The 24,340-nt window shown below is 54.9% G+C and overlaps 1 protein-coding gene across 4 annotated transcripts; it reads right to left on the reverse strand.

Moving 5' to 3' along the window:
- Positions 1-102: 102 nt before the first annotated feature.
- Positions 103-18,021, reverse strand: LOC102946260 (ectonucleoside triphosphate diphosphohydrolase 8). Of its 4 annotated transcripts, none has more exons than XM_037879431.2 (10): positions 17,889-18,021; positions 14,526-14,663; positions 13,770-13,887; positions 11,364-11,514; positions 10,482-10,641; positions 9,508-9,603; positions 7,436-7,702; positions 5,416-5,526; positions 4,026-4,163; positions 103-540 (listed from the first exon to the last, which is right to left on the reverse strand). In XM_037879431.2, the coding sequence occupies exons 2-10, from the start codon at positions 14,649-14,651 to the stop codon at positions 328-330; spliced, it is 1,380 nt and encodes a 459-aa protein (XP_037735359.1). In that variant the 5' UTR covers positions 14,652-14,663; positions 17,889-18,021; the 3' UTR covers positions 103-327. The 4 variants fall into 4 exon arrangements, with proteins under 4 accessions (XP_037735359.1, XP_037735358.1, XP_043386008.1 ...); XM_037879430.2 differs by lacking the exon at positions 9,508-9,603 and adding an exon at positions 9,640-9,870; XM_043530073.1 differs by lacking the exons at positions 9,508-9,603; positions 17,889-18,021 and adding exons at positions 9,640-9,870; positions 17,587-17,712.
- Between the last annotated feature and the right edge of the window lie 6,319 nt (positions 18,022-24,340).

Raw genomic sequence — 24,340 nt, forward strand, 5'->3', positions numbered from 1 at the left:
CACCCTCCTCAGGATGGACTTTGTTTGCACAGGGGGCCTTGCTGACCGGAAAGGGGTGGGGGGGGGAGAGACACGGCAGGAAGAGCAGGAAGCCAGCACAGCTCACAGGGCTGAGATTTTACTGAAAAGTGTTACCAGTTTGCCAACAAGCAGCACTTGTCCTTCAAACCAAACATTCCCACCCTCCCTGGGGAGGGGCTTCTCTCCCAGACCCTGCCTCCAGCAGCTAGTGGGGGCACCAGGTTGCAAGGCCACAAATGTCTCTAAACACGGGACATGATGTCCAGGGGAAAGCCAGGTGTGGCTCCTGAGGGCAGCCCCGGCCAGCTACAGCATAGTCTCATAGGTGGCAAAGCGCCTCTGATAGCACAGAGCCAGGCCTGTCCAGAGGATCACGGCCAGCGTGAGGCAGGTGGTGAGCACGGCCGCTGCCCACAGGTCAGGCCGCTGCCCCTTCACTTGGTCGGGAGCCTCCAAAGGGATCGTGTTGGTGAGGTTCAACATGTAGCCCAGGCTCCAGCCCACATCCACAGCAGCCACCTGAGAGGAGAGAGCAGAGAAGTTTTATGGACTGACGAAGGGCTGGCTCCTGGGCACTCAGTGCTGGGCGGGGAAGGAGGTGAATTGGAGCCTTCTTCAGTGATCTACAGCAATACAGAGTGAGCTTGTTCTTAGGTAGTCATTCTGCTGTTCAACAGCCCCAGAACCCACCCCGGAACCCTCGCCTGGCTCCAGAACCCACCCCAGAGCCCACACCCAGCCCTGGAACCCTCACCCCGCCCTGGAGCCCTTGCCCAGCCCCAGAACCCACCCCAGACCTAACCCACCCCAGAACCCACACCCAGCCCCGGAGCCTTTGTCCAGCCCCAGAACCTGCTCCAGAGGCCACACCCAGCCCTGGAACCCTCACCCAGCCCCAGAATCCACCCAGAGCCCTCGTCCAGCCCTGAAACCCACCCCAGAGCCCTCGTCCAGCCCCAGAACCCGCTCCAGAGCCCACACCCAGCCTTGGAACCCTCACCTGCCCCTGGAGCTCTCGCCCAGCCCCAGAACCCACCCCAGAGCCCTCACCCGGCTCTGGAACCTGCCCCAGAGCTCTCACCCAGCCCCAGAACCCGCTCAGAGCCCTTGTCCAGTCCCAGAACCTGCTCCAGAGCCCACACCCAGCCCTGGAACCCTCACCCGGCCCCGGAGCCTTTGCCCAGCCCCAGAACCCACCCCAGAGCCCTCACCCAGCCCTGGAACCCTCACCCAGCCCCAGAACGCAGCCCTGGAACCCTCACCCAGCCCCAGAGCCCACACCCAGCCCCAGAGCCCTTGCCCGGCCGCAGAACCCACCCCAGAACCCACCCCCAGCCCCGGAGCCCTCATCCAGCCCCAGAACCTGCTCCAGAGCCCACACCCAGCCCTGGAACCCTCACCCAGCCCCAGAATCAGCCCAGAGCCCTCGTCCGGCCCTGAAACCCACCCCAGAGCCCTCGTCCAGCCCCAGAACCCGCTCCAGAGCCCACACCCAGCCTTGGAACCCTCACCTGGCCCTGGAGCTCTCACCCAGCCACAGAACCCACCCCAGAGCCCTCACCCAGCTCTGGAACATGCCCCAGAGCTCTCACCCAGCCCCAGAACCCGCTCAGAGCCCTTGTCGGCCCCAGAACCTGCTCCAGAGCCCACACCCAGCCCTGGAACCTTCACCCAGCCCCAGAACCCACCCAGAACCCTTGTCTGGCCCTGGAACCCACCCCAGAGCCCTCATCCAGCTCTGGAACAGGCCCTGGAGCCCTCACCCAGCCACAGAACCCACCCAGAGCCCTCGTCCAGCCCCACAACCCACTCCAGAGCCCACACACAGCTCTGGAACCTTCACCCAGTCCCAGAGCCCTTGCCCAGCCCTGGAACCTGCTCTGGAGCCCTCAACTGGCCCTGGAACCCATCCCAGAGTCCTCACACAGCACCGGAACCCACGCCCAGCCGCAGAACCTGCCCCCATCCTCCATTGCTGTGAAATTGTGCTCTAGAATTTAAATTTGCAACTTTAACAACTGAAGGGCATTTAGCCCCCGCAGTTGGGAGGAAAGTGAGAAGCGTGTAACTGGTGTTGGCTGTGAGCCTGCAGACAGCCCAAGATGAAAGCAGAGAGCCATAACCTGTCTCATTCATCTCAAGGAATTGTTAATTCTGAAACTTAACAGCGGCAAGTTAAACATCAGCAGTTTCATCATGGAATATTTCAAGAAGCATCCAGCTAATGAGTTTCTCCCACAGCACCAAACCCTGTCATGCCTTTCCAGTGTGCCATGTGCCAAAACCTCCCACCCCGCCTGCCAGCTTCAAACGCAGTGCTGCTATGTGAGTGCAAAACTGGGGGGCTAGAGACAGCACCAGAGAAACTGAATGGAATCTCAGCAAACCCGGGGTGACAGGACTGGTTTATTGATCTTCAGATTTCATTCATATAGTCTCCATTAATCTGCCTTTAGAACAGAACACAGGAATTGCCAGACTGGCTCAGAGCCAGCATCCATATGGTCCAGTATCCTGTCTTTGGCAGTGGCCAGCATCAGATATGTCAGGGGAAGGGACAAGAACCTGGCAGTCTGCAGTGATGGGATAATCTGTCCTGTCCTCCAGCACACACAAATCACATCCTAGTCTCTGATCTGCCCAGAATGCAGGGACTCTGCTGCAGTATTTAGGCCCACAGAGCTACAGAGGATACAGGGGCCTGGGTTAGACTGAGCTTGTCTAGCTTAATCCACCTTCCAGCTCCATGGGAACCAGCTACTCCGACTGGAACAAAGGACAGTAACTACAGGGGGTGTCAGTGATTGCTGGATCCAGACTAGAAGGAAACTAGTCTGTAAAAGGAAGCTTACTGGAACGGGTGAGGATTTTATCTGTATTCAGTTTTATTAGACATAGACTTGCGTACTTTATTTTATTTTGCTCGGTAATTCACTTTGTTCTGTCTTGGAACCACTAAATCCTACTTTCTGTATTTAATAAAATCATTTTTTACTTATTAATTAACGCAGAGTACGCTGGGGGGGGGTGGCAAACAGCCGTGCATATCTCTCTATCAGCGTTACAGAGGGTGAACAATTTATGAGTTTACTCTGTGTAAGCTTTATACAGGATAAAACAGATTTATTTAGGGTTTGGACCCCACTGGGAGTTGGGCATCTGAGTGTTAAAGGCAGGAACACTTCTTAACTTGCTTTCAGTTAAGTCTGCAGCTTTGGGGCACATGGTTCAGACCCTGGGTCTGTGTTGGAGCACACTGGCATGTCTGGCTTAGCAAGACACGGTGTTGGAGTCCTTAGCTGGCCGGGAAAGCAGGGGAAGAAGTAGTCTTGGCACATCAGGTGGCAGCTCCCAGGGGGTTTCTGTGATCCAACCCGTCACACAGAGCACCTACCTCTGCAGGGTTTATAATCCAGACGGCAGGGGTTGGAATCCTGCAACCTGACTGCCTCGTGTATCTTGTGTTTCAGGCTCACCTGCCACAGGCTGGATTTATGTGAGAGCCAGCGTAATGGAGAGACTGGCCTTTAGGGACTGCTGCACCAGACTGCACAAATAGGCTCCCAGTGAAGGAAACAGACCTGCACTGGCTGCAGGAGAATTGGGGCGGGCAGGGTGACTCAAGTGACCTTTTGGTTCCTAATTTGTTTGGCTATTGGGAGAGAGACACAGACAAAATGCAACTTTTTTCCAGACTGGCACAATTGTATACTTTGGATTGTGTAATGTAGCTGGGCAGCCACTGGATGGCAGCAGTGATTCCAATGCTGAGATTCCAATGCCAAGAACCCCAGCAGGCTGTATTACCCCCATGGGAGGGAAGAAGGGGAGAGCTATTGCAACGAACACGCAGGGCTGGGGGCAGCGGGGTAAAGACTGCACAGACCCTTTATCTCCATCTCCCCTCATCTGAGCACTCATGGAGCAGATTTCCCTCGGGAGCCCACAGTGGTAAGGCAGACCCACTCAGGGGGGCAGCGGACCCTGCCAGGTAGACGTCCTACCTGCCGGTGGAACTGGATTTTGCTCCATGTCTGGTTGTCAAACTTGTAGCCTTGCAGCAGGAGGGTGAGAATGTAGGTGCTGGCAGCGCAGTAATCCTGCAGGCGGGTCTTGTTCATGCCAGGACTCACCATTTTCAACTAGGGACACGAGGGGCGGGGGAGGAGGTCAGTGCAAATCTGCTATTCCCAGTTAGCCCATTGGTAGCTTTACTCTCGCGAGTCACAGGTCAGAGAGGCCCCCTCGCCCCACCTCCCCCCACAGACCTGCTATTTCAGCTCCAAGCCAGGCACGTGGCAGAGGCACCCACTGTGCTTTAGACTCCAGTTGCTACCAGTCTGGACCAGATCCATGCTGGGGACCTCAAGAGGGCAGCAAGGGCTCTATGCCCCATCCCTGAACCCTAGGCATGCAGCCCCCACTCCCCTCACTGCTTTACCCTGCACTCACTCACTGGAAGGACGCTCTGCTCTGCCACTGGGATAACTGGGACCCTCTGGACTTTGGGCCCAGCAAAGTCTCCATCCTGAGAGGGCAGGGTGAAGAATCTGTCACCCAGGTTTTGCATGAGAAGGAGCAGCAGGCCAGAGGGTTTCTCCAGGGGAGGTCCCTCCTACAGCATGCTTATCCTCGCTGCTTCCAGTCACCAAAAGAATGCCTCTGCTGCAGGAGCTCTGATCCCTTCAGAACACAGAGGGGCCTCCCCTCCCATTCCCACTGCCACAGCTTCCTATGGCATGGCCCTGGGTCCCTCACACAAGTAACTAGGCTCACAGGATGGAGCCAAGATGGAAAGTGACTCCTTTTACTAAGCCAGCACAGCCACGGCTGGCTCCAGCTCTGTGGCCTTGGGCTGTTTGTTTCCTCTCCCTGCTATAGACAGGGCTTTGCAATTTCCTCTCCCAGGCTCTCTGCAGCTCCCATTGCTCCATCTTTCCTCTCAGTTTGCTGCCCACCCATCAGCAAATCTGATCATGGCTGAATTTACCCCTCAGCCAGATACTGCACAAGGCACTGAGAGGAGCAGAGGTTTAAACCTCTGGGAACCTAGCAAGATGCGTCACCGCTTGGAGACAGATAAATAACTCAGGTCCACAGCAGGGGCAGTTACACACACCTTCGGGAAATGCTCTGCAGACCACTGATGTGCAACGAGCCAGTTGACCTTCAGAAAACCCAGGGGGGAGAAGTCCCAGCATAATTTAGAATCCAGAAGCTACCGATTTGTCCCCCATCTTTCTGCCCAAGCCAAGGTTCCCCCGCCCCACAGAAGATCCCAAGGGAAGGAGAATCCCAGCCTGCTAATGGTACCCTTGTGTTCTCTAGTTTCCCTGTGCATCTAGATTCAGGCATTACATGACAGCACTGGTGGCTGCTAACTGGGGGTCTCACCTCCTTCCAGTCCTTAGCACAGAATTGCTCGATGGTGGCATTAACGTCACTCAGGGGCTGCCCGCTGGTCAGGTTCAGAAAGTGGAAGACGGAATAAAATCCAGAAAAGGCCTTAAAACAACAAACAAAGCAGGTTAGCCGAGCAGGCAGCCCTCAGCGACATGCTCTCCACAGGCCAAGAGCCTCAGCCACTCCGACTCTTCACTGCGGTCTCCATAAACCAGCTTCCATCTCAAAGGAGACAGCCCCAGAAAGGAGGCAGGGTGTGGGGGGGGATTCTCTCACCCTCCTTTGGACATGAAATTAGTGCCAGTGAACGGTGCCTGATGCCGAGCAATGGGCTTGGAGGCTCTCCATCCACAGCTGGGATAGAACTAGCTATGGATCTGAACACAAGCACTGAGCCACTGCCCATGGCTGGAAGCATGACTTCCCAGGGCACATGCTCGTAGGGCAGTATTATCACCAAGGCCTATCTATGATTCTATGGGGCAGAGAGGAGAGCCCAAGCTTCCTAGTGTCTCTTGAGTTCAAAGAACTGAGCCCAGGGAACCCCTCTAGTTCTCCCAGCACACAGAGCTGTAGATAAGATCTAAATAACAAGGGTTACATTCATGAGATGCAGCTTGCACCAGACAGAGGCAGCACTGGAATATAGTCTGATGGGTGCATGGATGGGCAAGAGGAGAAATGGGCATATGTCAGTCCAACACCTCCATAGTCTCTGCACTGGCCTGGGAGAAAGGGGAGTTCAGGAAAGCATGACTGTCCCTGAGAGACAGCACGGACTGAGGCATCAAGCCGCCCGAGTTCCTGGGCACAGACATTCGGGAACATGCACTAGCTTCTCCCTAGCTACGACATGCAGGCTGCTGAGGTTTGGGACTGGCGTGGAGCCCATCTTTCCCTGCTGACCACAGCATTCACGCTGCGGTGAAAGAGGGGTACTGTCCCCCATCCCTTTGGTGGAAGCCACAGGAGCACCACCAGCATCTGGGAGTCTGTCTCCAGAAAAAAAGGGGAACTGGGTTAGGAGCAGGGTGCTGTAGCTCAGAACTGGTCCACGTGACCTGCCTATTCACATACCCCCCGCACGTCTGCATGGTGCCCACACTGCAGAGCTGGGAGCCACTTCCTTTCCGAAGGCCTTGTCTGGGTGGGAACACTGCGGATTCAAATGGAGCAAGGCCCGCGGACGCTCTGATTGCAGTCTGAGAGACGTGTGTTTTGGTTTCGCTTTCACCAATTTCGCTTTCACCTGGCTGGGATGATTTAACTGGGACTTGGTCCTGCTTTGAGCAGGGGGTTGGACTAGATGACCTTCTGGGGTCCCTTCCAACCCTGATATTCTATGATTCTATGATTCTATGAATTCCTAATCAGCGTAGGCTAAACCGAAAAATAACCGGGTCTGAACCCCGGGGCGTCTGCCCTGCAGTCCGAGGAGTGACTGTGGCTCAGGCAGACTTACCTGCACTAGCTTCGCCCACCCTGGCATGGCTGACACGAGCGGTGTCGACACCGCAGCGGGGTCCAGCGCAAGCTAGCCGGGCAAACCTCGGGTCCCTGGTGCCCTCGTGACACCACATCACACTGCTCTTCGTAGCTGCTCTAACGCGGGTAAAACGAGCGCGTTGCAATGGGACGTGCTCTAAGAACCCGCACAGGTCTGGGCACTGCTTTAGCCACGCCGGTTTACATTAAGTTGAACCTTTGCACTTGCCCATGTCGACAACACATCCACTTCACTGTCCCATGTGTACAGACAGAGTTCAGAATGATAACTCTCCCCACGCCCTGCCCCATATGCCCCCAGCACAGCTATCATCAAGATGCCACACTCTGGAAGGAAATGTCAAGAGAGACATAACAGCAGCTTGTTCTGTGCACCGGGCTGGGCCTGGCTTTCAGACATTCGCTCGCATTAGTACCAATGGGAATTTCCCCCCACAGCACCCCCTCAGAACCCAGCTCCCACCAGTGCGGTAGCCAGCGAGAAGAGAAGGAAAGGCTCCCTTACAAAGAACTGCCCATGCCCCGGCGGCTGGTAGACTCCGTTGAACCCGCACGTCCTGTTGGCCCCACACGCTGTGAAGTTGAAGAGTTTCTGGATGGCACTCCTGCACTCCGCTGGGGCCCCTGTCCCCCGCACCATGAGGATCTGGCTGGGGTCATGTGCAACTGGTGCCGGGACGCAGGGACTGTCATACAGGGCAGCGGCAGTGACGTTCTCCTCGTATCCCTTGGGGTAGCACGGGTGGGAGATCTGCTGAGAGGTGAGGTTCTCCTAGAGAGAAGGGAACCCATTAGCAGCGCTCAGGCTTAGGATAGCAGCCAAACCCCCGTCCCCACCACTTCACACACACACACACGCCAGCCCTAGCAGTCTGGAATGTCGCACAGTGAAGAAAGCAGAGGGCAGCCCCAAGATGCTGCCCGTCCCTATGCACGCTGGATTTTCTCCTGAATCCTGCAAAGGAGCCTGCTAATCTCTCAGGGGGGAACATTCCCTTCCACTCTGGGCCCATTCAGAGCTGTGATCTCCTTTCCCTCAAGAGCAGCTACCCGGCTGCAGGAATTAAACTGCTGGATCGGGAGGGGAAAAAAATCAAGAAGGGTCTGACTAGCCCCACCTGCTCTGCTCCTGCAGGCTGACAGCCCCTGTGTACACTCAGCAGAACAAGGGTTGGATTGGGACCAGCCCCTCAGCACCAGTGCTCTGCATTCCTCCCATTATGCACCCACTGGTTCACAGTCCTGCACCCCACCAGCCTCACTCCTTCGGGAGACAGTCATTCCCAGGCAACAAAAGATCAAGACAGGATTCATATTATACTCTATGGGCAACCACTTGGATTCAGGACCATCCAGAGCCTCCTCAACAGAGATCCTAAGGCAGTGAGGGTGCTAGTTTTGCCATGGATCCTCCTGTGGTTTGCATGTGGCAGATGAATGGACAATCTCACGCTGGGTTTCTCTTTCCTGTCAGGTCACCTTGTGCTAGATCAGCTTGTTTTAAAGGGGAGAACACAGGTGGATAAGAGCCAAAAGCCAAGGGCAGGCACTGATTCGTCTTTACAAAAACACTGCACACTCAGACATTTTGCCCAGCATTTCCCATTGTTTCACCCAACTTGTAACAGAAACTGGAGCCAGCAAGCCAGGGGAAGCTTGTGGGCTGGCTCCCCCACCAGCAGCAGAATTTCAGTGTCAGCTCAGCGGGCCACGTCTCACACAGATTCTGCCACCCCTTCCCGAAAGCGAGAGCTCGTTGGCAGCCTCTCCCTGTTTAGGCTGCTAACCCTGTCCCTGCAGGAATCTCCTGCCAGACCTTTTGCCTGCCTAGTGCCAAGAGCCCCTGCTCGGTCCCTCCTTGACACCGCTGTCTGTCCCAGCTGAGCAGGCTCCCTCTTCTAGAAAACGTTGCCTCCAAGCTGTCATGTGAGCGGAGGTCAGCTGTCTCAGGCGCAGAGCCAATGCCTTGACAGAGGGCCCTGGGTCGCATGCATGTGCCCCACGCCAGTGCCCTGTTCCAGAACCCGCTGATAGACTCAAAGGGCATCTAGTCTCCTGCGACTCGCCCCGGCACAGGGCCATGCAGAGCCTGCTATGCTGCTGGTATTCCCGGAGCTGGGTAAAGCTCTGTGTTGCACACACACCCCTGCCTACAGCCGGGGGAGTTAAGTGCCAAGAGAACTCAAGCTCTGATCCCACCCAGGCCGCAGACTCCTCCTGGAGTGTAGGACGAGCCTCTTACGGCAGCTACTCGCACACAGCCACTATGCTTGGTGCCCAACCGGAGACACCTCAAGCCAGCTTTTCAGAGGTGCTTGGCAACCCCAGTTCTAGTCAATGGGAGCTGCAGGTGCCACTTGGCTCTGAAAACCAGGCCAGAGGCACCGCCGGTGGGTACCCCACATCAGCGGTAATATTTTAGGGCGTTGCCCTCTCTCTGCCTGTTTCCCTCCCGCAGCACAGGGTTAACACCTCCCGCAGCACAGGGTTAACACCTCCCGCACGGGGAGCCAAGGGGTAAGTAGTTGACGGGTGTGGGTCTCGTTATATGAAGTGCCAAGTTATTACTAGCTTTGCCTTTTGCTGCACTGTCCAGCCAAAGGTGCAGTAGCTCCACAGGGCCAAGTGCACATCCCTCTGCACTCGTGCTACCAAACTCAGCGAGCCCCAGGCCTGGTGAAGAGGGAATGAGCAGGTTAAGGAGAATACCGCTCTGAGGGACGCAATCAACTTCTTCAAGGCTTGGTTTTCTCCATAGCAGAGGTAGCTGTGAGTATAAAGCGAGTAGTTGCTCCCATACAGCCAGAAGAGGACTTCGGTGCTGTTGTCCTCAATGGCATGACCAGGGTGAAAGGTTATCTGAGTCGAGGCTCCTCCAAGGTCCAGTGCTCCCACAACCGCAGCTGCCTCAGGGTGTATCCACGTCCCTGTGAAGGAGAACTGCCCCCACCACAAGGAATCAGTTCACCACTGGTGCCTGGAGTTAAGAACAGCGTCACTGGAGGGCCAGGGGATAGAGTGCTCATCTCCATAGGAAAGCAGGCTGAGCGAGGAAGCATGTCTGTTAATCAGTGTCCATAACTCCTGCACTGAGATGTGGGGCCTAGGAGACCAGCTGCCACTCAACGGGTGTCTTTTCCTCCGCTTATCTAGATATCGGTCTCATCCAAAAGCTGAGGCCTGGCACGGGTCAGGGTCTCCCCGAATCCCTCCCGCCATGGATGTGCTGCTGCCTGAAGCTGAAACAGGGAGACACCAGCACCTTCCTAAGTAAAGAAACACCAGCTCCTCTCGTGAGCGGTTTGGTCCTATGTCAGGGGTGTCAGGGACTCAAAATCCAGCTTCCAGAGCCCTGGATTCCCATGTGGTGTGGAAATTCCCAACTGGAGCCAAGCTGGGACAAGCCAGAGAAGGGAGCACGTCTGGGATATGAGCTGGGCTGAGACGACCTGCCATGCTGGCTCCTCGTCTGACCCATTTTCCCTAGAGAAGGAGCAGCCCAGCCAGCCAAAGTCACTCCCCAGCCCTTCCCCCTCTGCCCAGGCACTGACCTTGACGAGTGTCTCCAGCAGGTAGTTGATTGTGATCCAGCCAAAAGATCCTTCCTCATTCCCAGTGAGGATCCGAGCGCCACGGAAATCTACAGGGTACTGCTGGATGGTCTTGGAGACCTCTGCAAAGACCAGGTCGGCTTTTGTGCTGTTCTGCTCCCTGCAAATGGGGAGGGGAGAGATTCCACTGGGCCCCTGATGGATACGATGCAGCATGCACAGGGACTGCCTAATCTAATCCCTTCCCAGAGGGGTAATAAACCTAAACACGAGCACCTTCCCTGGAGGTGCCTAAGTGGGTGAGAAAAGGCCCCTCTGCTCCTGACACTCCATCAAGTCAGTCAGTAACAGAACAGGAATGAAGTTAATGCTTAATTACAAGTTTCTGGTACTTACACGGAAAATTTCAACTGCATCTCCTCACACTGCCACGGCACCCTGATGTTAAGAGCCTTACCTAGACTGACTTGTCCTGCAGGATCCCCCCTGGGAGTTTAGCAATGCACACGCTCACCACTGACATGCAGCCTACTCTGGAGTGGAGGGAAGGCAGTAGGTGGACAAGCTGCACGAGTGTGACAGAGGCACATGGAAAATGTTACCACGTGTGCAGAGCATGGATTTGAAGTCTGTCCCCAAAGACTCCCCCCCAGCGAATGGCAGGTGACTGAAATGGTTAACCTGGGAGGGGGAAGGGCCAGGTCAGCCCTGCAGGATTTGAGCGTATGGTGAACCAGAGGCTTCACCACCAAGCCATGGCTGCCTCATCATTTCAGCCCCGCAAGAGGCCAGTGCTGCGGTCACAAGAGAACAGGCCTCTGTGTGGTGGAGAACCGGCTTTTCCCTGTGCGGACCTGCCCTCCTCACAGTCAATCCCGGTACCTCAGCAGCCGCATGCCTGCAGTAGCACCGAGGTAGGTGGGCGTTTCTCTCTGTTGCTTCACAGGGATGATCGTCATGGCCTTGTCCAGACAGGCCCTCAGGCTGGCTCCAGCCCGAGTGGGGTTGTCAGCATAACTGGAGATCCCAGGTCCTGGAACGAAGCATCCCAGTGAGAACCTGAGCTCAGCCGGGCCCCTGAGACAGGGACTGGCAACGCTGATGGCACCTGGGGCTGGAGAACCCAGAGTGAGGGTCAGTTGTTTGCTGGCGTCAGCATGCAGGGAAGAGGAGCTGGTAAACAACTGCTATTGCTGGGCCCTAATGCAGGGCAACCACCAGAGCCATAGACCTGCTGCTGGCTCCCTGAGAGCTGATCAGTCTTAAATGGACCATGTCAGGTTACTTAAATATTAACTCACTAGAACGCACTAGGCCCAGCTGCAGGGATGCCCTATGGTTCAGCATGGTCATTCTGAGCCAGAACCATGGCGCTGGTGATCTGCAGCTGGGAGGGGATGTTCCATGCACCATCTGCGCATGACACCTGCCTTTGCGCTCAGCTGTTGGGCAATGTCAGAACCCAGATCATGCGTGGCCAGGTTTAGTTCTAGTGGCGGGCGGTTAACAAATCCCTTCACTGCAGCACAGAGAAAGACGCAAGTCTCCCAGAAGTTCACACTTCTCTTGGGACTACGTCTGACATTTGGAAGTCATCTCCAGGGTGAAAAGCGTACCCAGAGACATTCCCAGGCTGCAGATACAGTCCCAATGCCAAGCACCAGGCGCCAGTACCCCACACCAGTGATTCCCTGTAGCGCAGTTCTGGCCTTCCCTTGGAATTCCCTCCTCCCAGCTGCAGGCCTTGCCCAAGGCGAAGACACCTGCCACGGGCCATGCAGTTTGGAGGCTTCATTGTTATCCATACATGAATGGGCTATCCCTTTCTGCCTCCTTTGAGCACTTGCGTCCCCCTGTCCCCTGCCCCCACCTGCAAGCTGCATCCTCTCTGCACTGACAGACCCACAGCCCTCAAGGCTGGGCTGTGCAGCTGGCTTCTGCTGTTTGGGATCTGGCTTGGAGGGGCAGGGTGAAAGGATAGTGGAGAAGGAAGCTCCCAAGTATGCCCAAGCCTGCTAGAAGTGATACGGCTGGAGCCTTGCCCAGGGCCTCTGGTCACCTCGGGCCTGCTGTTGTCCATCCTCTTTCCCAGCTTTCTCCCCCTTGCTCGTGCTGTCTCGCTCACACAGCAGCTGCTGGGGAAATCGCTCCCAAGGACGAGGCTGCAGAGCCAGCCTTAAGGAGCATGGACGGTGTTTCACAGGCACAAACCCCAGTCACACCCCAAAGCCAGATCCTGGCCCACACCAAGGTCCCAGAGCAGCATGTTCCCAACCCTCTGTCCCGACTCGGGGGAGTTCATGGTCCCAGGAAGGAGCAGACCAGGCTGGGTAACAGAAAACCAACCCAAATCTCACGCTGACCCACAGAGGCTATAAAGATTCCTCCTGCCCCAGGTATTTGTCATGGTCTTCCATGCCTCTGTGTGTCCTGGCTGTGAGCAGGACTTGGGGGAGGTACCGGAGCAGGGGTGCATTTCAGAAAAATTCAATCTTGTCAGCCCAGAGAACATTATCTGTATATCCTGCAGCCTCAGGGTGTGCAGGAAGTGGAGCATATAGACCTAGGAAAAGCCTGTGGAGGGCCAACCAAGGTCGGGGGGGAACTGCCCTCCCCCATAGCAAATGACACTCCTGCAGTAGAGCACAGTGGGAGAGGCTGCTCCTGCCTGTCAGCTGGGCCATAGGACACCCATGCGTCTGGTGTCTGCCCGTCACCACGACACAGAGCTTGAATGTAGGCAAAGATCGGGGTGTCCATGCCTGGGGATGTCTCATTCCCCCAGGCTCACTGCATTTTACAGTACAGCTGGGTGTCACCCCTGCTTTCCAGATAGCAGTCTAGGGACAGGGGAGGGTCACACTCACTTCTCCCATTTTGGATTTGCAGGTCTTTCCATGGCACAGAGGTGTTGTGAACAGTTCAGCCTCCACCTTTACTCCCCAGGGTCCATTGCACTATATTGCAGGTAGCTAAAGAAGCAAAGTCCACCTATAATAAATGCGCTTGTCCCACACCTATAATGTCAGTGGCCAAACTCACACCTGGTGCAACTCCACTGACTTCTGTGGAATCCCACCAGGGATGAATGGGGCCCAGTTGCTCTCCCTGAAACATAGAGATCCAGGCAGAAGGAGGGGTGTTAGGCGTGAGGGCTAATCCAAGAGCATGGTAGTAAATAGCACAGCAACCTTTACCCCTGACAGAAGCATTTCACACACATTTCTCGGCACACGGACACAGCCAAGGGGAGGGCATAAGGGTGAGAGAGAGAAACATCTGACTGACCTTGCACGGTGCAGGCTTCAGCCTGGCTGACAATGCCAGTGCCGTTCTCCTTATCCGCTGGCCACTGGTAGATGTAGAGAGCTGTGTGCGAGGAGCCGGCGTCAAACACCATCCCGTACTGAAGGGGGAACCGGGAGGGAAGATGACATCACAGAGCGCTCACTCCTGCACAAGGGCTGCTGTATGTGTTCTCAGCTCTTGCGTATAAAGAATTGCACTTTCAGGCTTGACCTTCCAGCCCAGCTTTAACCGGGCCTTTGTTTCTATCCCTTGGGTTTTGCAGTTAGATAAAGTAGAGGTGGAAAGGGAAGTGAGGTGTGAAACAGCAAGCCTCACGCCCCTGTAGTGGCATTCCCAGAGCTCTCAGGAGTTGGAGACACACATGGAATAGCTCAAGCCTGGGGCCTGTTCACGGCTATTGGAGGCTGAGAAATCAGGAAGTGGTCGTTTTGCAACAGTCTTAGAAAAGCAAGAATGAAAGAAACAACAGGGAAGGAACATGAAACTCTGGGAAGAAGGACAGAGGAGAGGAAACACACAAGATGCTCATAAGATCTGAAAAGAGAAAGTAGAAATAAAGGTCAAGAGAAACTAGTTTAGTTACACAGCAGAACCACTAACAGACAGAATGACACACAGCAGGTCTGGGGGCATGGAAAAGGTGTGACATTATTTCTAACGGGCTACCAAACCCACACAGCTAGCTAGTCTTTGGATGAGTCATTGAAGGCAAGGTACTCTAGCAACTGCACCTACCTTGGTTCTTGCAGGCAGATAAACATCCTTCACTTGAACAAGGATGAGGATGAGGGTAGCTATTCCTGAAGCTGCAGCCACTCCAAGAAGACACCTGATATCCCGCCCTAACAGGTGCTTTAACATTGCTGCGCCAATCTGTGAGCAAAGCAGAAGCTGTGTCAAGACAAACACACCCCATCTTCCTGCTTTCCAGCCAGTTCCTGGGTTTACTCTTAGAGAGAGTTCAGTACAAGGGTGGTGGGTGGCTAACGTGTTCCATTGAGCCTGTCACTGCTGCAGTGAGTCTGTTTCCAGCCTCACAAGCATACATTATCTGAGCAATTGTACATCCAGATGGTACAGCAAACGAGATGACCCTGGGGGTGGGTTGGGTGCAGGGAGGAGCAGAGGATGCTCAGAGAGGAAAAAGCTCCCATAAGACCAAATAATAATATAATATGCAGGCCTGGCCCAGCCCAGCGAGGCTGAACTGCTGGTGATGGCTACTTCTGCTCCATGCCACGCAGAGCACAGTTCAAGTTGCCGTAGGCCCTTGGCATAACAACTTGAGCAGAACAGCCAATCACAATGCCACCCCCATTGTCCAACTCCATCATCTCTGACCCCATGGCTGGTTCTGCTCTCCTAGTTAGCAGACAGTCTCATCCAGACCGTAACCCAAAGTCAAAGTGCAAGATTCTGCACCATTTCTAGATTCATTTTCCATTCCTTGCCCCTCCACACATTCGCCTCCCCTTTCTAGACTAGCAGAGCTGTTTGGGTCGATGGGAGACAGGGCACACACATCGGATCTAGGGCTATGGGATGGGGAAGGGTTTGATTTTTGTGTAAAATATATTTAATACAGAAAAATAAAGAGGCTTGGGAGTGTAATGACATGCATGCAAAGAAAGCATTTTACATCATTCATAACTTAAGACACATACAAGCAGTGCGGAGAGAAGGACCCTCATTTTACAAATGGATTCAGAGGCTAAACATTCCAGGCCTCAGAGGGAATAGGTGAACCTGGGAGTTCCTGGCGCTTAGTTCTGTGCTCACGTCAAAGGGGTTTCACATTAAGGGATGCCAGGTGTTGTTTGGGTGGGTGAGACCAGCAAGCTCAGCTATGCCATATGGCACTGTTTCAAGCCAATTATTCGCTGTGAATAAGTCAGCGTACAGGTTACTCCTGGGGAAATTCTGCGCTACTGTAGTGCAGCAGAAAAATCCCCCCACCCCCAGCAGAATCCCTTTGCTTTGTTGCAGAAAATGGTTTCTGTGGGAAAGCAAAGAGAAGCTGCACCAGTGCTCAGTCACCCCTCCAGGCAGCTCTGCAGCTCACATGCAGCTGTTCAGGCAGCCAGGGGGAGACGTAAATCACTGGCAGGAGGAGGGTCTGGGGATGCCCCAGCTACCCAGGGACCGGGGGGTTGGGGGGAGGAGGAGAGGATGGAGACAGAGTTCCCCCTCCCACTTCCCTGCACGGAGCAGACGGGGCTGGGTCAGATCAAGCCCCAGAAACTTCCCCTGGCTGCAGGAAGCTCTGCACCACGGGGGCAGGAAACAAAACCAACCTGGCCAAATGATATGGCAGCTCCAGATGTTGGCACCCCAGGGCAACCTCCCTGGTCCCCCACCGCAAGGCCAGGCCTTACTGGGAATGGCAGCTCTCAGTGACGTTTGTCTGAGCCTGGTCCGGGTGTGAAGCATGTTTGGCATGTCCAAATCCACCTCCCAAAACTGACCCCCCGCCCCAAGCGGGCAGCCAGAGGCAGGGCAGGCATGGGCAGCGACTCTCCACATGCTCCTCTCCCTCCCCCACCCTGCTCGCCTCCCCAGGAGGAAACGAGATGCTGTGCAGGAACCTAACGGGGAGCTGAGAAACCAGCTATAAGGGAGCCAGGCGAGAGCAGGCGAAGGGCAGGTTCTTCTCGGGATGCCTAGAGCTGGCTAACCCCGGCGTGAGCTGGGCATCGACAGGCCTTGGGGTGCCCCATGGGCTGTATTTACTGTGCTGCAACCAAAGTACGACAACCGCCCTCCTCCGCCGTGCGCTCTGGACTCTCACTGGCACGAGAGGAGACAGAGGCTGGACATTAGATGAGTGGCAGGAACATGCCTGCCGAGGTGGTGAGAATACGGCACCGTACGGATATGCTGCAGGAAACAGGCAGTCGCTTCCCCCAGTCCACATTACATCGTTTTTCTTCTCTCTGTAACCCGAGCAAAGCCCAGGAAAGGTAATGCCTCAGCGTGCTAATGACGCCCCCCGTGACAGTGCAGGGAGTGCAGAGGGGAACCTGCTCTCTGGTCACTGAGAGGCGAATTAGTGCCCCAGGAGAAACTGACTGGGGTAATGATCCAGCCAGGCTGCTGGGCTGGGAGGGTAAGAACGCAACTGGCCCCATCAGCCCTCGGCTGATAGAAGAGGCCCAGGAAGGAAGGACGTGCAGGGGAGAGAAGGAGGAACAGGGCTAAGCCTCCCGATGCAGAGGCCTCGGTAGGGAGATCTCTGTTCCCGTCACATCCTGCTGAGAGGGCCTAAAGCTCTGCTGAGTGTAAACAGGCAGGAGCCTGGCAGACTGTGGTGATATTGGTGAAGGGGAATCGAAATAAAGTTTCACTGAGCACACACCTGGTGGAGTCCATGTGGTTTCTGCAGGGAAGAGGATGGGGCAGATACAGGTCCCCGTCAGACCCCCAAAACCTCTAAAATGGTGAATTATAGGAACAGCCCTGAACTGGCCCCAGGGAGATAGATGAGATGATCTAACAGAGATCCAGGCTTGAATTTTAAATTTAATATAGGCTAGGTTAAAAGGTGGCAAATTCAAAACAGGTAGAAGTAAACACTATTTCACAGAGTGTGCAGCTATACTGTGGAACTCCCTGCCACAAGACGTCAACAAGGCCCGTTCCCTCAGACTGTAAGCTCCCTGGGGCGGAGGCTGCCTCCTTGTACAGTACCTGGCACCCTGGGGGTCCTCCTAGGTCCTATCACAATACACACAACAACAACAAGGCAAGATTCAACAGCGGATTGGGCATTAACATGGATAACAAAATCTTCACGTGCCAAGAGGGATGGCTGACAGCGTTCTGGCAGGGATATTACAGGGTCTGCCTCCAGCTCTGAGCGTGGGGGGCGATTATCCCCCGGCAGGGTTCCTGCCCCCCTCGGGAGCCGCGGGGCCGGTGACTGTGTAGCCAGGACACCAGGCGAGATGGCCCCGGGGCGGATCCGTGAGGTTTTCAGAGCAGCCGGAGGGAGCCACGTGCCCAACTCTCGCTGCTTTTCAGTGAACTTCCCCGGGCTCCTCCAGCCCCGCTGCCATCCCGCTGGGGAGCTCGGGGGCCCGGGGCGCAGGAACGACTCACCCCGACCCGGCACCAGAGACGACGCCGAGCAGCCGGGGTCGCTGGTTCCGCGCCGCGCCGGATTCCCGGACAGCGGCCGCCCGCCGCGGAGCTACCGCCCGGCCGCCCTCCCGCGCAGGCGGCCCGCCGCGCCGACCCGCTTCGCTCTCATGCCCCGGAGCCAGCGCTGCCCCGCGGCCCGCTCGGCGGCTTCTGGCTCCGCAGAAGCAAAGCGAAAGCAAAAGCCGCCGCCAAGACCCGCCCCGCCGGGCTTCCAGCCTCCCGCCCCGGCCCGGGCTCTCGCCGCGGGCTCTGAGACTCAGCGCCAGGGGTTTCTCGGCGCTGCCAAGTTCTCTGCTTTCAGAGGAGCAGCGGCCGTGTTAGCCTGTATCCCCAAAAAGAACAGGAGGACTTGTGGCACCTTAGGGACTAAACCATTTATTTGAGCATAAGCTTTGGTGAGCTACAGCTCATGTCTGGGGACGGCGTTTCCACCTGCAAACCGACCATGCTGCACTACAGTGGCTTCATACCGCCAGGGGAAATAATGAAAAACTTAGTCGGTGGAGTTTAGCTCTCCAAGATTTTGATTTCAACATCCAACACATCTCAGGAGCTTCTAACAAAGTGGCTGATGCACTCTCCCGTGAAAGTTTCCCAGAATCAACTGGTCCAAATCGTCCTTGAGATGTGGAAAATATTGTTAGTCTTTATGTACTTGGTAGGATATTTAGAGGTGCATGTGTCTTATTAACTCTGTTTTCTCCTAGAGCTGCAGGAAGAAATCCCAGCCAGCATTTCACCCTAGCTGAGATTTGGGGGCGTGTCATAAATATAAAGGGAAGGGTAAACCCCTTAAAAATCCCAAAAGCTTATGCTCAAATAAAGTGGTTAGTCTCTAAGGTGCCACAAGTCCTCCTGTTCTTTTTAAGTTCTCTGCTGTTTCCCCTTCCCATCCCCTTCCCACTCTTTCTTTACCATTGCCCCGCTGTAGAGACCCTCTCACTGCCAAAGAGAGGCGCGAAGTCTGGGCTAAATGGGGACAAATTGTCCCCGGGACAGAGGCGGAGAAATTCCTGCTGCCGACGCCCCGGCCGTGTCCACACTGGAAAGCTGGGCCAGGCTCGCTCGCGGCATAGCTGTCACCCCTGCTCCCGCAGGTGCCGCTGACGGGGCGTGACGGTCTTGTTCCGGCGCAGCTGATTTCATTGGGCGCCGGGGCTCGGCTGCACCAGCAAAAGGGCTTTTGGGGGGCCGAGCTGTGGCTGCACTAGGGCATTGGCAAAATCATCCTCATCCTCACAGCCCTGGCCAGCACAGCTATGCCAGCAAAAGACTAGGCCTGACCTGAGCCACAGCCCTTCCTGAGGGGGGAACAGGAACCTGCCAAAGGCAGAGTCAGACGAGACTTTTGTCAAATCCAGCTAAAACAGCAGCAGGGCGAGAGGCAGCGGCCAGAGGCGTGCGATACTGGGAACATCCCTTCCCTTCTCCAGACCTACGTTTGCCTTCCCATTGCGGGTCTGTCTTGTCTACCCAGGGCAGGGACCGTTTCTTACCTACAGGCAAAGGCCTTAATGCCAAGCGTGGCTTTTCCAATTCGAGCAACATTTTTATTGGAAATTTTTCTGTTTTTCTAAAATGTTCTAGTTTTCATCAAAATTAAACAATTTTTTTTAAAAATTGAATTTTAACAATTTCAGTTTCCTGGATTTCCCTTCTCCTCACCCCTCTTCACCCCAGGGAAAAAAGGAGAGGGGAGGTTACTCCTGGGGGAATTCTGTGCCCTCTGGGGAGCGCAGAATTCAGATCTTCTGCAGATTTATTGGCTTCCCTGCAGAAAAATAGGGGAGCAAAGAAATCTGTGGGGAACACACACCTCTTCCGCGGCAGCCCGGGCGCATCTGCTGGGAGCAGCTGGCAGCAGAGACTGCAGATCACCTTGGAGCGGGCGGGGGGAGGGAGTCTAGGCGTGTGTGAGTGGGTCTATGGAGAGCTGATAAGGGGGTGGGGCTGGGCACCTGCCTGTGTGCAAAGGAGTGAGAAAGACGCACCTGTCTCTCTCCTCGCTGTTGCTGCATCCCAGGCTTGGAGGCCTAGGGCAGTGTGAAGCAGGCTCTGTCCCTGAGGCAAAGCAGAAATGTAACAACTAAACAGGCAGGCTGCTAAGGTTCCCATTGTTAGTTAATTGTTCCCATTCTTAGTCCATTAAGGCTCCTTTACCTTGCCAGAATGGTGTAAAGGAGCATTATTGTAAATGACAGTAACAGAATCCTCAGCTAGGAAGGTCTATGGCCCTGTCTACACTGGCAAGTTTCTGGGCAGTAAAGCAGCGTTCTGCGCTGTAACTCCCAAGGGGAGCACGCAGCCAAGCCACTGAGTGCACAGAAACTGCGCAATTGTCGTGCTGTAAAAAACCCACCCCGACGAGCGGCGTCCAGCTTCCTGCGCCGGGGTACGGTGCCATGGGGCCAGTGTAGACACCCTGGTCGATGACAGCGCTGCGATTGGCCTCCGGGAGGTGCCCCACAATGCCTGTTCTCGCCTCTCTGGTCATCGGTTTGAACTCCACCGCCCTGCCCTCAGGTGACCAACCATCAGGCCCACCCCGGACATTCCTTGGGAATTTTGAAAGTCCCCTTCCTGTCTGCTCGGTGATGCGTGCAGTGGTCTCAGCACATCTTTCCAGGTGGCCTGGCCTGCTCCACGCACCAGGCGATCCCCCGCTTGGAGCAGTGCCGAGCTGCTGGACCTCATCAGCATTTGGGGAGAGGAGGCTGTCCAGTCCCAGCTGCGCTCCAGCTGTAGGAATTAGGATACTTACAGACAGATTTCACAATGCATGTCAGAAAGGGGCCATGACCAGGACACACTGCAGTGCAGGGTCAAAGTGAAGGAGCTGCGGAACGCCTACCACAAGGTGCGGGAGGTAAACTGCCACTTCCGTGCTGTGCCCATGCGGAGCTGCCGGCTCTACAAAGAGCTGGATGTGATACCTGGCGGCGACCCCAACTTCACTGCAAAGGCCACTGTGGATACTTCAGTGGTTCATGTGCCAGTTGACAGTGGACCAAGCCAGGAGGAGGAAATCTTGGATGAGGAGGTGGAGTCGGGGGGGGACCCAGAGGCAGAGGACTACTTGGAGGTCAGAGATGCATGCAGCCAGGAACGTTTTTCTACCCCGAAGGAGGTTAGCCAGTCACAGCTGTCGGAGCCTGGCAAAGTGCAAAAAGGAGAGGAGGGACCTGATAAGTGGATCTGATTTTGGGAATTGCTGAAGGGAGTTGTTGGGGGCAGGAGGGCAGAAGGGTTGCAGAAAGCAGGCTTGTCTCCCACCGCATGCCTCACTTTATGGGAATCTCCCTCGGAGATCTCCAGGAAACTCTTGTGGAGATACTGGGCAATCTGCTGCCGCAGGTTCTTCAGCAGAGCTGCTTTGTTTCTTGCCCCATTAACGGTAATTTTCCCACATGGGGCCAGGGCAGAAGCCGCAGGCTTGGAGAAGACCCTCCCTTGAGTCCCTGCTGACCCCCAGGAGTGAGATATCTTCCATAATGATCACATCCTGTGGAAAATGAGGACAGGAATGATTATCGCCCCCCCCCCGCTGGCTTTCCCCAGGAGCCACGTGCCCAGTGTACAGCAGGGTCCGGGAAGAGGGATTTACCCTCCCCTGTGACTACTCACCATTTTGCGGGTCTTGTGGCTTATTGTGTGCTTGCCTGGGGTCAGCCAGTTAGTGACAGGTGTGTGAGTACCGGCTGTGTTTTAAAGCACTGAATCAGTGTTGTCTGTGTTGCAAACAATACTACTTCTGTAAAATGTTGTGTTTAAACTTCAGAGATGACCTTGGGAGCCCAGCCTCCCTCTTTGTTATCGGCAGCGGAACGGCTGTGCAGATTTAGAAAGCAGCCAAGAAGAACTAAGGAGGACTTTCTGCGTGATGTTATGATGCACTCTGCTGCCGAGAAGCAGGAAATGAAGGAGTGGCGGGACAGCGAGAAGAGGGACCGAAAGGAGAACGCAGCATGACAGAATTAAGCCACAGAGCAGCTCTTAAAGGTTATGGAGCGCCAAGCAGAGACGCTTCAGGCAATACTAGCTCTTCAAACTGAGCAGCTCCACATCCGCCCTCCCCTGCAGCCGCTGTCGCAAAATTCTTTTCCATGCTCCCCCGAGACACCGCCAGCACGTCCTTATCAACCTCCTGGCTCCAGTCTGTACCCGCTGCATTCCACTCCCGCCCCATCACAGTCCAGCCCTGCAGACTCCCGCTGCACTGAACACCCATCCTCTGCAGTTTGGCCCTGCTGAAGTACAGTACCTGCTGCGTTGTACTCCAAAGGAGAAGGTTGGATATGATCCCTGGACATACAAAATCTTTAGCCATCCCGGGACCCTTCCTCCTCCTCTTGGGACCTTCCCTTCTCCCATCCCCTCACTGCTGATGGTTTTTTGGTTTGACTCTCTCCTCCGGTTCTTGTCTTTTAATAAAAGAATTGTGTTGGTTTGAAAACGATCTTTATTCTATTAATTGAAAGCAAACAGAGCCTTCAAAGCAACAGACAATTATGTTAAACCCACACATTGCATCATCTGCACCAATCACCTGCCAGCATTACAAGCACTGCACTCCCGAGCATAGCAACAAATATTAGTGGCTTTCAGCTTCAAATTGCTGCCTCAAGGCAATCCTGATCCTTATGGCCCTGCACTGTGTCCCTCTAATAGCCCTGGTCTCCGGCGGTTCAAACTCAGCCTCCAGGTGCTGAGTCTCTGCGGTCCAGCCCTAAGTGAAGCTTTCACCCTTCCCTTCACAAATATTATGGCGCGTACAGCACGCGGCTATAAGCATAGGAATATTGTCTTCTGCCAGGTACAGCTTCCCATAGAGGCATCACCAGCGGGCTTTTAAATGGCCAAAAGCACACTCCACAGTCATTCTGCACTTGTTCAGCCTGTTGTTGAACCGCTCCCTGTTGCTGTCAAGTTGCCCCGTGTATGGCTTCATAAGCCACAGCATTAAGGTGCAGGCAGGGTCTCCCAGGATCACAATGGGCATTGCAACTTCCCCTACAGTGATCTTCTGGTCCGGGAAGAAAGTCCCTGCTTGTGGCTTCATGAACATGCCAGTATTCCAAAAGATGCGTGCGTCCTGCACCTTTCCAGACCAGCCTGCGTTAATGTCCGTGAAACACCCCCGGTGATCCACAAGTGCCTGGAGAACCATTGAGAAATACCCCTTGCGATTAATGTACTCGGTGGTTAGGTGGTCTGGTACCAGAATTGGAATATGCACGCCATCTATCGCCCCTCCGCAGTTAGGGAAATCCATTTGTTCAAAGCCATCAACAATGTCACCCAGGTTGCCCAGAATCATGGTCTTTTGGAGCAGGATGTGATTAATGGCCCTGCACACTTCCATCAACACAAGTCCAACGGTCGACTTTCCCACTCTGAACTGGTTAGCGACAGATCGGTAGCAGTCTGGAGTAGCCAGCTTCCACAGTGCAATGGCCGTGTGCTTCTCCAACGGCAGGGCAGCTCTCATTCTCCTGTCCTTGCACCGCAGGGCTGGGGCGAGCTCATCACACAGTCCCATGAATGTGGCTTTCCTCATCCGAAAGTTCTGCAGCCACTGCTCGTCATCCCAGACGTGCATCACGATGTGATCCCACCACTCAGAGCTTGTTTCCCGAGCCCAAAAGCGGCGTTTCACGGTGGTCAGCACCTCCGTGAATGCCACAAGTAATCTCGTGTTGTAGCTAGTATGCTTGATGAGATCAATGTCACACTCCTCTTGTCTTTAGACTTGTCTACACTGGCAAGCTTTGTCGATTAAATTAATGTCGACAGGGAAAAATCAACAAAAACAAAGTTGCCAAAGCGTGTCTACATTTGCTCCCTCTGTCAAAGGATCGTGTCCACGTTCAGGGCACCTTTGTCTACTGCAAGAGCAATAAACTGAGGGTATGTATTCCACAGTGCCTGGCGACACCATCCGTCGCTAGGTGTTGTGGGAATGCAGAAACGGAGAGCGGCACATCCTGGGATGTGCAAAATGTACCATCATGCACTGTTTTGTGTCCCACCCCTCCAAAGGTCTCTGGCTTCCTTTTGCGCCGTTTTTCCAACTGTCATTCTTTTGTAGTGCACGCCAGCATCTGCAGTGAGAGAGGCTGGATCCCGCACTTCTCTCCTATGCGCTGTTAGCTGTGGTGAGGACATCGCACCTGGCAGCACAGATACTCGCAGAGTTACTTGCAAAGTTAGCAGAAGGTGAATTATAGGCACCCGAGTGTGATATGGACAGCAGCAATTTATCAGTGCTTTGTGCATTCACAGAGCAGCTGCATACGGTAGCGCGTCACTTTTGGGCTAGGGAAACAAGCACTGGTTGGTGGGATCGCATTGTCATGCAGGTGTGGGATGACAACGAGTGGGTACAGAATTTTAGGATGGTTAAAGCAGCC

The sequence above is a fragment of the Chelonia mydas genome, chromosome 16, assembly GCF_015237465.2.
Source record: "Chelonia mydas isolate rCheMyd1 chromosome 16, rCheMyd1.pri.v2, whole genome shotgun sequence".
Classification (NCBI taxonomy): Eukaryota; Metazoa; Chordata; order Testudines; family Cheloniidae; genus Chelonia; species Chelonia mydas.